This window comes from Pristis pectinata, chromosome 30 (genome assembly GCF_009764475.1).
Source record: "Pristis pectinata isolate sPriPec2 chromosome 30, sPriPec2.1.pri, whole genome shotgun sequence".
NCBI classification, from domain to species: Eukaryota; Metazoa; Chordata; class Chondrichthyes; order Rhinopristiformes; family Pristidae; genus Pristis; species Pristis pectinata.
This window is the reverse complement of record NC_067434.1, coordinates 7299027-7313804: the sequence shown is the minus strand read 5'-3', so window position 1 is coordinate 7313804 and position 14778 is coordinate 7299027. Positions and strand designations below refer to the sequence as shown.

Here is a 14778-nt window from a genome sequence, read left to right as displayed (position 1 = left end):
GAGGAGCTTGGAACAGAGAACACTGGAGACCTGCTCTGCCAACACGAGATTTGCCCCCTAGCGCCATCCACCGAACCCGGTCCCTCCTCACCGCCAGCACCAAACCTCACTCTCAGTACTGCCCCTATCCCAGCACCGAGCCAGAGGAGGGAAGGTTGTGGAACGAGGTTGGAGAATGGGAGGGATGAGTTGTCCAGTATTGGACCTCTCAGAAGGGAGCATCCATTTTGCTATCGAATTGTGTTGACCTGGGCAGGCAACCAAGCAACGAGCTGGGCCAGGTGTGAGCCGGGTTCTGCAGGGATAGTTCATCCACATTCACCCACAGCCCCAGGGCACTGATCACCTCCAGTGGGTGATGATTCCCTCCCAATGAGGCAGAACAACTGGTCCTTTGTTCTGAAGTAAAATGTTGGCAGCCTGAATGCAAAGGCAGAGCCAATCGACAATACTTTTAGAACCGATAAACAAATGTCTATAAATAAAATGAGAAGTCATTAGCGGGCTTGCTCACATTTTTCCTGTTTGCTTGTATTATGATTGATTTTTAGTTCCTGGAGAATGCAGAACAATGCTGTACCATTTGTGACCCCTGCCCTACTGTTGAACAGTGTAGTTTAACATCCTCAGGGGCCTCATGTTATATTTTGTTATATTTCCTGCTTTTTTATGACATAGAATGAGACCATTCAGCCCATCGCATCAATGCAAGCTTTCACAGCAATCCCATCCCCCACTTACTTCCCTGGAACCTATTCTCTCTCACATGCCCATCAACTTCCCCTGGGTCTTCCTGTCACTCACCTACACTAGGGGCAACTTACAGTGGACAATAAACTACCAACCCGCATGTATTTGGGATGTGGGAGGAAACCGGAGCACCTGGGGGAAAACAACACAGTCACAGGGAGATCGTGCATGACTCCACATAGACAGCACCAGAGGTCAGGATCGAACCTGTGTCACTGGAGCTGTGAGGCAGCAGCACTACCTGCAGAGTCACGATGTTGCCCTAATTTAACCTGGTATCATAGGAAAATTTGACCAGTTTGCATTGGGCTTCTGAATCTGAACCTTGAACATAAATCCCATTTTACGTCAATCCCTGTTTAACGGGTGTTCTTCTTCAACCCTCAACAACTCTTATCCACTCCTAAGGTCGGTCCTGATTTCACAAAACTCTGGGTTAAACCGGACACTTTCCACCAAAAATATCCAAAGCCACAGGAAGCGGCAAAGCTCAGCCCATGCTGGCTGCTCCTCACTGGTTCATCCCCCCTAGTCTAGTCCTGATGATCAGCTCCACTGAAGTGAGACTGATTGATCCACGCCAACCTCTCCTTAGTTTTCCAGTCCGCTCTTCCCTTGTCAACACCCGGAGAATTAAGCATCAAAAATACCACCCCTTTTAATTTCAGCCTCATTCACAATTTTTTAGGACCTTCAGCTGTTAAATCATCCCCTCAGAAAACCCAGCCATTTTGGTGAAAGGTTATGGTGATTAAATATTTAAGAGTCATTATTGCATTTAATGAATCCAGAGAAATGTTACTGTTTTAAGTATACACAGGAGAAGTAGTTTATTTATTCATTCACAGGATCTGGGCGTCACTGGTAAGGAGAGTGATTAATGTCCACCCCTGTCCTTGAATGGTCCTGCCAGAACGTTTTTAACTACAGTTACGTTACTGTGAGGTGGGAGTCATGCGCAGGTCAGACCTGGTCAGGATGACAGAGTTTCTTCCCTTAAGGACATCAGGTATCAGCAGGTATCAGGGTTTAACTCTTGAAACTCCCTTCTCTCTCCCCGCTTCAGGAACTGGTGTGCCTTTGTGAAGTCGAGATTGTCCACTGCCGTGATTTCATGTGGAGTGGAACGGTTTGTCCAAAGGCCCACAGAGCCTTGCATCAACTGCCAGAACACGGTGTAAGTACCAACCAAGTCTCAACCACTGTGGAGCCAAAGGGAAAAGACCCTGTTAGATCACTCTGAGAATTAGCCAAGGACGATGAGGGGGCTGTTGCAGATCTGAAGTAATTGGAGAAGGACGGAGGGCACTGGGTACATGATGGAGGAGTGACTGAGGGTTTGAGGGTGAGGAAGGGAGATTGACACTGTCGTGGTTCAGTGACAGTGGTTCAGGGGCAGCTGAAGGGCTATGGTTGTATATTGATGATTCCAGTGGACAACCAGGAATTGTTGGGCCTTGGCTCAGGAATTCCCAGTGAGGAACAGCAGCTTGGGTTTAGTGCTGTTGGTGTTGCACTTGGGAAGCATCGGCCTTCCCAGCACGAAGCCATGAAGCAGTTAGTGCAGGGACGGTCATGGCCACAGAGGTCAGCGCTGGAATTGTTGGGTTCTGAACACTGCACGGAGATGATGCACCAATGCGGGAATTCTGAGCCGCTTCAGGGGCCACGGCACCGACGAGGGTGGAGGTTTGAAGAATATATTGGAACACGCAGGAGTTGTGTGTTGGATTTGAAAATGGGAAGGTGAGCATCATTAGGGGAGGAATAGGTGGTCTGGTTGGAGAAATATAGCAGTCGTTATTCAGAAAACTTGCTGCTTGGGGTTCTCTGGTGACTGGATCGGGAGGACCCATGTATGGAATTGTGAGCAGGACCAGCTTAGAATTAAGGCCCGTGATCTGGTCAAGGAGCTGGAGAACGAAGGGCTCAACCACACTGAACGTGGTTTTGGTTGTGGCAGGTGCATTGTCTACAGTTAAGGGCGAGATTGACCATGTTGGTAAGTGTTACGTTGATGCGGGGTGTTCAGAAATGGAACTGGAAAGGACTCGAGTGAGATGGGCTGGGTGCAGAGGGGAAATGGAGAACGGGAGTGTGCGGGTGCGCACAGGGAGGGGCGAAGGGCAGAGATGAGGAAGATGAGCTGATGGATGATTTCTAAACACAATCTTCACATTTAAAATCTGAGCAAAGTTAAGGGAAAGCGAGAAGGTTCATGATCACTGATGAAGGAACGTGGCATTAACCCTGTCCTTTGGGATGAGCCTGGTAACCAGATAGTTTTACCTTTACTCCTGAAGTATACGTGGGATGGTCACGGTGGAGCTACCAATGAGTATCCCAACATTCAGCATCATTGAGAAACAGAGGACCACAGATGCTGGAATCTAGATGAAAAACACGATGATGCTGGAGGAAACCAGCAAGCCAGGCAGCATCCATGGAGAAAAGCCTGCTTTTCTCCATGGATGCCGCCTGGCCTGCTGAGTTCTTCCAGCATCATCGTGTTTTTCAGCATCATAGAGGTGGGTTTGGTCCTCAGAGGTGTGGCAGGGGTGAGGGGCAGGACAAGGTTGAGTGTATTGATGGAGGTTTCCCACGCAGGGAGCGAGCCGAAGAACGGTAGCCCTGGATGGTGTGACTGGGTGACAACGTTTCTCAGGCGGTTGTGTGGGAACCTGCACCCTGACTGGTTCCCTCCACTTACGTGGTTTCTGGTGAATATTTAACCTTGGCCGATACCCCTGCTTTAGCACCTGTATCTGCACCAAGAACAAAGTTGCTAACTTCATACCATGTAACTTCCAAGCCGATAATTTGATGTGTTGCAACCTCTGAAAGTCTCACAGCCATTTGCCCTGCAACTTTGCCACCTTCGAGCAAGCAAGCTCGGTGGTTCTCGAATTTTCCGAGGAAGAGCTTCTCCAGAGTATCAGGTTCTGCAACACTTCTGGGAGCTGTTTCCCGTGAGCAACGGTCCATGTAGGCGAGGAGTGCGTCCTGTGTGCAGCGTTCACTGTGTTCACTGGAGGCGTCCCTTCAGATAGGCGGGGAAACAGATCTGGGAATGGAAGTGGGTGTGAGGAATTCTGATGCTGATGTCTTGGAAGTTAAGGGCTTTATGCTAAAATTTAAACCAGCAGAAAGTGGATCATGAGTGAACCTCCTGTCAATGCCTGTTATATACTCAAATGCATTCAATCACATTTACATTCCTCCCAACTTATCCCAGTTCATGTTATTTTTCTTTTTCTCATTGTATACTTAGCAAGTCTGCATAAAGGATCTAAATTAATTCTTCAGTCAGAACAAATATAGAGAAATGGGGTGGAGTGTTTGCAAATGCACGGGCTTGCCAGAAAGTGGGAAGCAAGAGGTGAGGACACCACCTGATTGCAAAGCTGTCACCCGGCAATGCAATGGGTCAATCATGGTCAATCAAACCCAGCGACAGACCCTCCTGCCCATGCCGAGAACCTGCCCGAGACATGGAAGCATATTAACTAAAGTGGTCTCTCCTTTCAGGTACCAGCTTGCTCTTAAACCCATGTACAAGGTGAAGCAGATGATCGTCACCTCCTTAGAGTGGAGGTGTTGTCCAGGGCACATGGGATCCAATTGTGAACACACAGGTAATCGGTGCTGAGACTCCTGACTGTGGTTCGAAGGGAGCTGGGGGCAGTGTGGCAATTCACTTCAGCATCCAGATGTAAGAAGCCTAAACCTGGTCACTTCTGGCCCTCTGTGAGAGCTGGACTTAACATGCAGCAACTCTGGTGAGGAGATAAATTGGTGAATTAGTAAGTTGGTGAATTGGTTTATTATTGCCACATATACTGAGGTCCAGTGAAAAACTTTGTTTTGCATGCCATCCATACAGATCATTTCATTACAACAGTGCATTGAGGTAGTACAAGGGAAAACAGAATACAGAATATAGTGTTAGAGTTAGAGACAAAGTGCAGTGCAGGCAGACAATAAGGCGCAAGGTCACGACGAGGTAGATACGATGAAGGCAAAGAGTTCTTGACCCAGTCAGGGAGCCACTTCCCCTCAATCATCGCTGGGACGTTTGCTGCTCTGTACCCTCTTGGGAATTTTTCAGATGTAACGGTTGGCTGTAATACAGAGAACCTTCTTATGGTGTGGTACATGGACTGGGGTGAGAGGTGGTGGAGGGATGAGCAACAGTATGGTTCATCTCCAGGCTTCTTGTCATCCATCCTCAGTACCACAGGTCGAGTGGCACTCCTGCAGTCTGGCACAGTGCCAGCCATCACGCTCACCTCTGAGTAGGAAGGTTGTGGGTTCAAGTCACATTCCAGAGATACGAGCACAATATTAAGGCCAGTGCAGTACAGTGGGAGTGCTGCAGTGTCAGAGGTGCCATCTGTCGAACGAGGCTTCAGGCAGAGGCTGTACCCACTTGGCAGTCCTGATGCAGGGTTTCAATCCAAAACCTCGACAATTCCTTCCCCTTGCAGATCCTCCTCGACCTGCTGGGTTCCTCCAGCTGATTGTTTATTGTTCTGTACCCACACTCTCAGGTGGACGATAAAGATTTTGAGGAATTGGTCAGCGGTTATACCTCAGTCAACACCTAAAAACAGATTATTTGATGGAGTTGACATTGTGGTGTGTGGGAATGTGCTGTGTTGCGTGCAGGCACGGTAGCATTAGGGTAGGCACGATAGTGTAGCAGTTAGCATAACGCTACTACAGCGCCAGCGACCCAGGTTCGATTCCGGCCGCTGTCTATAAGGAGTTTGTACGTTCTCCCCGTGTCTGCGTGGGTTTCCTCCGGGTGCTCCGGTTTCCTCCCACATTCCAAAGACGTACAGGTTAGGAAGTTGTGGGCGTGCTATGCTTATCTTAATTAGCCACTGCACTTACTTCACTACATCAGGAACTACACTTCAGAAGTATTTTGTTAATGGAAAATATTGCTTGAAAATCCCGTAAGAGGTGCCGTATTAATGCAGGTGTACTCTTCAGTACTGGACATCCCCTGGGAATCACCTCACCCACGACAGGGGCAGGCTTTGCCTCGCTGCTCTAAATAGAAATCTTTGTCCAAGTCTCTTGACAGTCAGTCAAGTGGGCAGAGTCACACGTGTCCCAGCCTTCCTTTAATTCAGGGGTGGGTGTGAAGGAAGCCGGGGTGAAGACTAAACCACAGCCCCCATGTGGTTGCTCCTGTGACCGCCCCCCCCGCCCCCCCCCCCCCCCACGTACCTGCCCGTTGCAATGCGCGGGACTGTGTTCACAGGGTCAGCAGCCTGAACTGAACTGTGTGTGGCTCTGGTGGGCACACCAAGTGGCACTGACCACCCGCTGTGGCCTGACACACTCCCACCCTTGCCCTCAGACATGGCAGGGTGGGTGGCAGTGCAGAGTGGCGCAGGAGGGAGCCCCCTCACCAGCTCCTCCGGCAGAACCACCTCCACCTCAGCACCTACCAGCAGGCGGTCACCGACCAGACTGAGTCTGGGCTTCCCTCCCAGACCCTCCTTACACCTTTACGCCCCTCTGAAACGGATCCAGATCCCTCCCTCACCTTTCCAAAGACTTTCAGAATCTGTGCTTCTATCCCCTGACACCTCCCTTCACTTACCCTTCTTAAGCTTACACCGACACACCCCCTGGGAATTTTTGCAGGAAGCAATACCCTTTGCCGTGAGTCAGGGTTAAAAGCCGCCACTGCTATCAAGAGCAAAAAGTACAGTTCAAACTGCTCGGGAGCACTCCAAGACTAAGGCATGTTTTCACGTGGAACAGTTGCGGGGATGGAGGGAAGTGGCCTGGTTTTAACTGTTGTCTTCTCCCTAGTTCCCCAGGAGCTCAGAGCAACATCCCTAAAGAGGGCCCCGAAGCAGGAGAAAGCGATTGAAGAGGCCATAACTCCAGGTAGGTTATATTTCGGCAAAACCTCTGAAGCTGTACCTGTGCTTGTTTTCATTACTGAGGAACGTTTCCTCTCCACCCTCCCTCCGCTCCTAAACTGGCTTCTAAAAGAAAGCCCAAAATTGACACCTGAAGCAAGATGCCCTAAACTCTGTCCATTTAACGATGGGTAGGGTGTTCTAAACAAAGTGATTTCAACATGATCAAAGGGGCAGATTCATTATCAACATCACACCACTGTCCTTTCACCCAGTGTTCAAATGTTTGAATTCAGATGCTGCCTTTCTCTCTCCTATTTTATAGCCAACATTTGAAGCATTGTCTATACTCCGGAAACAGGAGGAAGTGTGCAAATCCCAGTGGGTGGAGACAAATGGGCAGAGTGCATAACAATGCTTGAGGCTATACATAGAAGGTTACCCTACCCCGCTGGGGAACAAATTAGTATTGGTTTATTATTGTCACTTGTACCGAGGTACAGTGAAAAACTTGTCTTGCAAACCGATTGTACAGGTCAATTCATTACACAGTGCAGTTACATTGAGTTAGTACAGAGTGCATTGAGGTAGTACAGGTAAAAACAATAACAGTACAGAGTAAAGTGACACAGCTACAGAGGAAGTGCAGTGCAATAAGGTGCAAGGTCACAACAAGGTAGATCATGAGGTCAGAGTCTATCTCATCATATAAGGGAACCGTTCAATAGTCTTATCAATGTGGGGTAGAAGCTGTCCTTAAGTCTGGTGGTACATGCCCCCAGGCTCCTGTATATTCTACCTGATGGAAGAGGGGAGAAGAGAGAATGTCCTGGGTGGGTGGGGTCTTTGATTATGCTGGCTGCTTCACCAAGACAACGAGAGGTAAAGAAAAAGTGTTAGAATGTCTGTGCCTCTAACACCGTGGAGATAGGTAGTGTGACCCAAAGCTTGCAACTACACAGGGCATTTTGATAAAATTGATTTTAAGACTCAGTGGGTCTAATTTTAAGAATTAGCAATCTCTGATCAGGAATCACAAGGTCTGACCCGTGTGCTGAGGTTCCTTGGTCTCCACTGTGGAAATGGTTTACATCGACAGTGCTAGGTGTCGGCAGTGAGAGCATTAGATTGGAAGTCTTGCCTCATTATTATGGGCAAGAGGGCGCAGTTGAAGTGGGGATGAGTTGCTTCTGACATTTTGTGAGAATTAATGAAACCCAGCGTTCTCTTCCACACTGTGAACCTGACTGCTGGAGATGGATTAACTGGTCACTGTAAACTGCCCCTGGTGTGTAGGTGCCTGGAGAGTGGGTGAACTGGTCACTGTAAACTGCCCCTGGTGTGTAGGTGCCTGCTGGAATCTCAGGGATTTGATCTGTGGAGAGAACCAAAATGGGATTGGTATAGATGGGTGCTTGTTGGCTGGCAGGGAGTCAATGGGCCGAAGGGCCTGATTCTGTTCTGTATAATGGTGACCTTGCCACTGGGCTAAACCCAGAGAGACTGTACCTCGAAGGGACTTGGCTGTGAAGCCAGTGCGGTGAATGTACAGTGAGTGTGCGGTGCATGTTCAGAGAGTGTGTGGTGCGTGTGCAGCGAGTGTGCGGTGCGTGTTCAGAGAGTGTGTGGTGCATGTGCAGTGAGTGTGCGATGCGTGTGTGGTGCGTGTGCGGTGAGTGTGCGGTGCGTGTGTGGTGAGCCGCTGCAAAGTAATGTTGAATAAAAATTAATTTTCAATAATTGTTCGATAAGGGACGAACTTGGACTTTGTCAGCACAGGTCACGTGACCTGCTTCGGTCCATCCACCCATGGTTCACACGGGACAGGGCACTGGGTGGGGGTGGGGGAAGGTATCAGAATGACCAGCTGTGGTCAGCTGCCTGCACCCCTGATTTTAGAGGGGGAATCCCAAATTTCCAGTGTGGGAAAGGCCCTTCCCAATCTCCCGCTCCCCCCCCTCCCACCACTCCCCCAAGAAGGCCTGACTGATTTTTCTCGACAAAAGCAAGAGAGAGAGAACCTTGAACCAGGTGAACAGAGTCTGATGCCTGGAGAGCAAGTTTCAGTGCTGCGCTGATCTAAGGGAGGTTCCTTCCGACACAGAACCAAACGGTCAGTGAAAACAAGCTGAGAGCCAACACCAGAGGTCCCTGGAGCTCCTGGCATTGTGCTGTGTGGCCTTGGGAGACTCATGTGGCCACAGAACAACAAAGAAACAACATCAAATTAGCTCTGACAGGAAGCTGCCCTCCCTCTCTCACCCCTGCCAAATTCAGGAAGCTCCAGTGTTGATCCCAAGAAATTCCCAGCAGTTTCCAGAAAATCTTTGTGACCTTTTACTTTCGTGCTTGCCTGTTGTCCTGTTTCAACACAGCAAGTTACACAGTGGGGGCCCAACCTTCAGCCGGGAGGTCGATGGAAGGAATGTGGTGCATGGGCAGGGAGGAGGGTGAGGTGAGGGAGTGGAGACCAGGGTGGCTTTGCAAGGGAAGGTGGGGTTGGAATCGGGTGGAGCGAGAGAGCGAGAGAGAGAGAGAGAGCGAGAGAGAGAGAGAGAGAGAGAGAGAGAGAGAGAGAGAGAGAGAGAGCGAGAGAGAGAGAGAAGAAAGTGAGAGAGAAGGTGTGAGAGAGAGATAGAGGGTCAGAGAGAGGGAGAAGGGAAGAAAGGGAGAGAATACTCAGGAGGTAAGGCTGCAGCTGTTGAAAGAGAAACAGATAGAACCTTTCAGGGCATTGACAGCAGACCACTGACAATTCACGGCCGGGATAGATCTGTGGACTCCAGTGTGAGAGAGCCAAGTTGCCAACACTGGATCAGCCACGATCGTTTGACTGGTGGAGTAGGAGCAAGGGGCCGAATGGCCTACCCCTGACTTGATAATTGCTTTATTCCATCAATTTTGCATCTACTTCCGGTTTACCCGCTCTGCAGTAAAAATCTGTGGGGTTCTGCCTGCAGACCCTTGTGTATTTAGCCACGTTCCTTCTCACTGCAGCAGAACCCGTTCTGTCAATCAACGGCCGGCGGAACCAGGACCCGGAGCTGCTTCAGCAACAGGACGACGTTTCTGTCTCCACTGCTGTCACTCAGGATTTCCACCGTCTACTGAGCAGCCTGAGGAAAATAGATCACCCGAAGGAAAATAATGGCAACCAAACAGGTACGTGTCAGTAACAAGAGCAAGGAGCAGCTGGGCAATGGTCTGGGCGTGCATTGGGTAGTCCTCACCCTTGGCACCTGTGTATGGATCTTCTCCAGACTGTTGAGAGGAAACCGGGAATTTTAAACCATCAATTCTCGGATTGTGAACATTCAGGACAACACAGGTCCAAACTGCCCAACCTCAGCTTCGCAGGGAAGGTGTTGCTGACGTGACCTGCTCTCTGTCGCCGTGCGTTGCAGCTGAGTGAGCTGTCAGGTCAGGGGGTAGTTCAGCATTTCTCTGGTATTGGACTCCAGCTCAAGTGAGAGTGGCAGGTTTCCTTTGGTAGAATGAGCCGCTGGATTTTCATTACAGGCTGTCGGCCTCGTGGACACTTTCAAAGAGACCAGCTAATCTTGACAGATTTTTCTAAAAGTTGAATTCAAGCTTTCAAACCATGCTGAGTTTTGAACTTGAACTTGTTCCATCATTCAGCGAGGTCATAGTTGACTTGTGTGGCCCAACTCTGAACATCTGCCTTTCCCCAAATCACTTCCTTCACCAATCTCAGAATACACAATTAGCAATTGACCTGCTGGTTTGCAGTTTGTGTCAGTGCGGGTTCCAAACTTTCACAGAAAATGCTGGAAACACTCAGCAGGTCAGGCAGTGCCTGTGGAAAGAGAAGCAGTCAATGGTTTGGGTCTGTGACACCCTTTGTCATAACTCTGCAATGTTCAAAAACTCTACAACCTCTCCCTCCAGCTATGTGTGAACGGATTTCTCAACTTCGGTCTTGAGATGTTTGACTCAAATTTTTCTGCAAGGATTTTCTCCCAGACTCCCAAACCAGCAGAAACCTCCTCTCCTTGAAAACTTTGATCAAATCACCCTGAAACATAAGTACTGGGGAACACACTCCAAATTATTGTCATTTAATCCTGAACATAGAAACATGGAAACAGAGAGGCAAAAGAAGGCCATTCAGTGCCCTGAACCTGCGTCACCATTCACTGTCTGTAAGGAGTTTGTACGTTCTCCCTGTGTCTGCGTGGGTTTCCTCTGGGAGCTCTGGTTTCCTCCCACATTCCAAAGATGTACAGGTTAGGAAGTTGTGGGCATGCTATGTTGGCACCAGAAGCATGGCGACAATTGCGGGCTGCCCCCAGAACACTCTACACAAAAGATGCATTTCGCTGTGTTTCAATGTACATGTGACTATAAAGAAATCTTATTTTATCCAATCATAGGTGATCCTCTACCTCAAAAACCTATTCCCACTCTCTCCCAATGCCCTTGATGCCTTTTGTGTCTTGAGATCTATCTCCTTAAATACAGTGAGTGACTTTGCCTCCATAGCTTTCTGTGACAGAATGCTACAGGTTCACCATCCACTGAATGAAGAAATGTCTCCACATCTCAGTTGTAAATGTCGGTGACCCCTGGTTTTCCACTAGCTTCAGTTTAGCCAACAGTCTGAGATACCTTCTGGAAATCCAGCTGAACCCTTCTGTTGACAACTTCAGCTGATTGGTTAAGGAATTTAATTATCAGTCTTGACCTACCCTTTACAACACATTTCCCACCATTTGGTGCAAAACAGCAGTGGAGTTTCAGAGAAATGTGTCCACGTACTTCACCAAAATGTTACAGAAAGGTCCTGAAACCATCTAAACACCTGGTGGAAAATTAACTCAATATCTACAGAGCTAAAAACAGCGTGGTGAAAGTTATGGGTTAGCTGTACACGCACCTGGTTAGATCACAGATAAATTACTTGTTACCACACCTTAGAAAGGATATATTTGTTTTAGAGATGTAGTATACGTTTTCCAAAATGATACAATTATACAGGGCCTTGGTGAGACCACATCAGAAGTATTGTGCACAGTTTTGGTCATCTTACCTAAGGTAAACTTACCATCCAGGGAATGCAAGGTAGATTCACCAGACTGATCCCCAGCAAGGTGGGACAGTTGCATGAGAAGAGATTGGGTTGCCTTGACCTGTATTCATTAGAGTTTAGGAAAATGAGCAGGGATCTCATTGAAGCATACAAAACTCTAATAGGGCTGGAGAGGGTGGAAGTTTCCTGTGGCTGGAATGGGCAGAACCAGGGGTCACAGTCATTTACAGCTGAGATGTGGAGACATTTCTTTACTCAGTGGATGGTGAACCTGTAGCATTCTGTCACAGAAAGCTGTGGAGGCAAAGTCGCTCAATATATTTAAGGAGGTAGTTGTTTATCTTTAAACAAAGTGGGTGGCCACATGTTCGATATATTGAAACCCATTTCCCACCATCCTGTCTACTTGTTAATTCTTCCCATCTCTTTACACTTCAATGTTTCCCACACCACCCACCCTTGCGCCACGTGGCTTTCCATCTCAATACTTAAGCGATTTGTAAATTTGGGGAACAGTTGTGGGACGGATTCTTATGGAGCACCATTAATCACATCCTGTCAATAACCTGCCCATTAGCCCTTCTCTGGAACCTGCCACTTTGCCAATTTCCTAAGTTGTTCGATAATCTTTGGTCAGCATCATTTGCTTCAGTTCAGCCAGCAGTCTGAGGTACCTTCTGGAGATCCAACTGTTGACAACTTCAGCTGATTGATGAAGGAATTTAATTATCAGTCTTGACCTACCCTTTACAATTCCACGTTGGTTCTCTCTGATCAGCTGAAAACGTTCAAGATGTTCACAATTATCTTTCACCATGGATCCAAGTTATTTCTCGACAACAGAAACTCGTCTGACAGATTTATGATTCCTTATTTGTCCTCTCTCATCTTTCTTAAAAAGCAGAGCAATATATGAATGTGCCAGTCTAAAAGAATAGATTTTCATTGTGTAAGAATATAGTTCTTACCAATGTCCTTACCAATTTGTTTTCATGTTACATACCCATGAATCACTGGTGACCACCAATGTTCCTACTTAATTAGTGCAGTCACTGCTTGTGAGTACCTGTAGCTCAGAGCTAGCCTGGTCCCGTGAAGAGGATCTGTGCGGCAAGGGGCTTGGCGATGTAAAAAGATTGTGGATAAATGCGTGAATGTGCAGCAGCGACTCCCTGCCCAAAATCACTGAACAAATTTGACAAACAGCTAATCCAGATCCCTTGGTACAGGTAGTAATAAGAGCTCTCAAATATTCAATGACATTCAGGAGCATTAAAAACTGTAAGTAACTGAGATGATGTAGAGGTCATGGTCAAGGCAGCTGTTATTGTGAAATTACTTTCAGAACGGACTATTGATTTCACAGAATGTGGCTTTGTAGAGGGCAGTTACAAATCACCTGTGGGTTTGCTGCCAGCAGTAGACTAGGTTAGTCTGAAGGAGCAGAAATGTACTTCCAACAAATGGGAGGCTTCATATTCACCACTTGTGATCTTTTAATCCTTTTTATTCCAGATTTATTTAATGAAATAATTGAATTCTCCAGCTGCCATAACAACTTTCAAACCCTGTCCCTGGATCATTAGCCTGACCTTGGGACCATTACCTACACTTGTGTACAATATTACTGTAAATATCAATGGGGAGGACAGAGGTGTGTGCACGTACATGGGAGATTGATGTCCTGTTAATCTTGGAAGTAGTTGTGGTGAGACTATGCCCCATCTTGGGAAGTGTGTGCCTGGAAAAAGGAGGTGAATATCTAGCTTAAAGCTTCCCAGTTACCACAACCTGGTTGACACAGTGGTGCAGCTGGAAGAGCTGCTGTCTCACTGTCACACACCTCCAGTGACCCGGGTTCGATCCTGACCTCCGATGCTGCATGCGTGGAGTTTGCACGTCCTACTTGTGAACGCATGGCCTCTTCTGGGTGCTCCCACTTTCTCCCACATCCCAAAGACAGATGGGGTTGGGTGAGTTAATTGGCCACTGAAAATTGCCCCCAGTGAGTGGTTTCTTGGAGGGAGTTGATGGAAATGTAGGAGAATAGTTTACAAGAAAGATTTGTGGGGGAATGAGGTTGCTCTGACCACTAGCATAGATTCAATGGGCTGAAATGGCCACCTCAAAGGTCCTAATATGTTGAATATGGACGATTGAGGATTTTTTTTTAAGAGGTGACGAAGGTGATTGATGAGGGTGGGGCAGTGGATCTTGTTTACATGGATTTTAGTAAGGCATTTGACAAAGTAGGCTGATCCAGAAGGTTAAGATGCATGGGATCCACAGTGATTTGGTAGTTTGGATTCAGAATTGGCATGCCCATAGACGATAGTGGTGGAGGGGTGTTATTCTAGCTGGAGGTCCGTGAGCAGTGGTGTCCGCAGGGACTGGTGCTGGGGCTTGTGTTGTTTGTGATGTATACAAATGACTTGGATAAAAATGTTGGCGGGTGGGTTAGTAAGTTTGCAGACGACACAAAGATTGGTACAGTTGTGGACAGTGTAGAGGGCTGTCAAAGGATACAGAAGAATGTAGATCAGTTACAGGTATGGGCAGAGAAATGGCAGATGGAGTTTAATCTGAGCAAGTGTGAGGTGTTACACTTTGGGAGGTCGAATGTAGGGGAAAAGTATACAGTTAATGGCAGGACAATTACCAACATTGATGTACAGAGGAAGCTTAGGGTCCAAGTCCACAGCACAAGTTGATAGGGTGGTAAAGAAAGTGTATGGCATGCTTGCCTTCGTTGGTCAGGGCATTGAGTATAAGAGTAGGGAAGTCATGTTGCAGCTGTATAAAACCCTGGTGAGGCCACACTTGGGGTATTGTGTGCAGTCTAGTCCCCCCATTAAAGGAAGGACGTGGAGGCTTTGGAGAGGGTACAGAAGAGGTTTACCAGGATGCTGCCCGAATTAGAGGGTATGAGCTAAAAGGAGAGATTGGACAAAGTTGGGTTGTTTTCTCTGGAGCATCGGAGGCTGAGGAGAGACCTGACAGAAGTTTATGAGATTATGAGAGGCACAGATAGGGAGGGTAGTCAGAGCTTTTTTCCCAGGGAAGAGATGTCAAGTAGTAGAGGGCATGCGTTTA

General features: G+C 47.8%; 1 protein-coding gene across 1 annotated transcript in view; it reads left to right on the top strand.

The window, feature by feature from the left end:
- Positions 1-14778, top strand: part of mmrn2a (multimerin 2a) — a 56787-nt gene that overhangs the window by 35083 nt on the left and 6926 nt on the right. Inside the window, exons 3-6 of the mRNA XM_052041334.1 lie at positions 1817-1927; positions 4279-4385; positions 6583-6660; positions 9633-9797. Of these exons, the coding sequence (XP_051897294.1) occupies positions 1817-1927; positions 4279-4385; positions 6583-6660; positions 9633-9797 (461 nt within the window). The remainder of the gene's footprint in view (positions 1-1816; positions 1928-4278; positions 4386-6582; positions 6661-9632; positions 9798-14778) is intronic.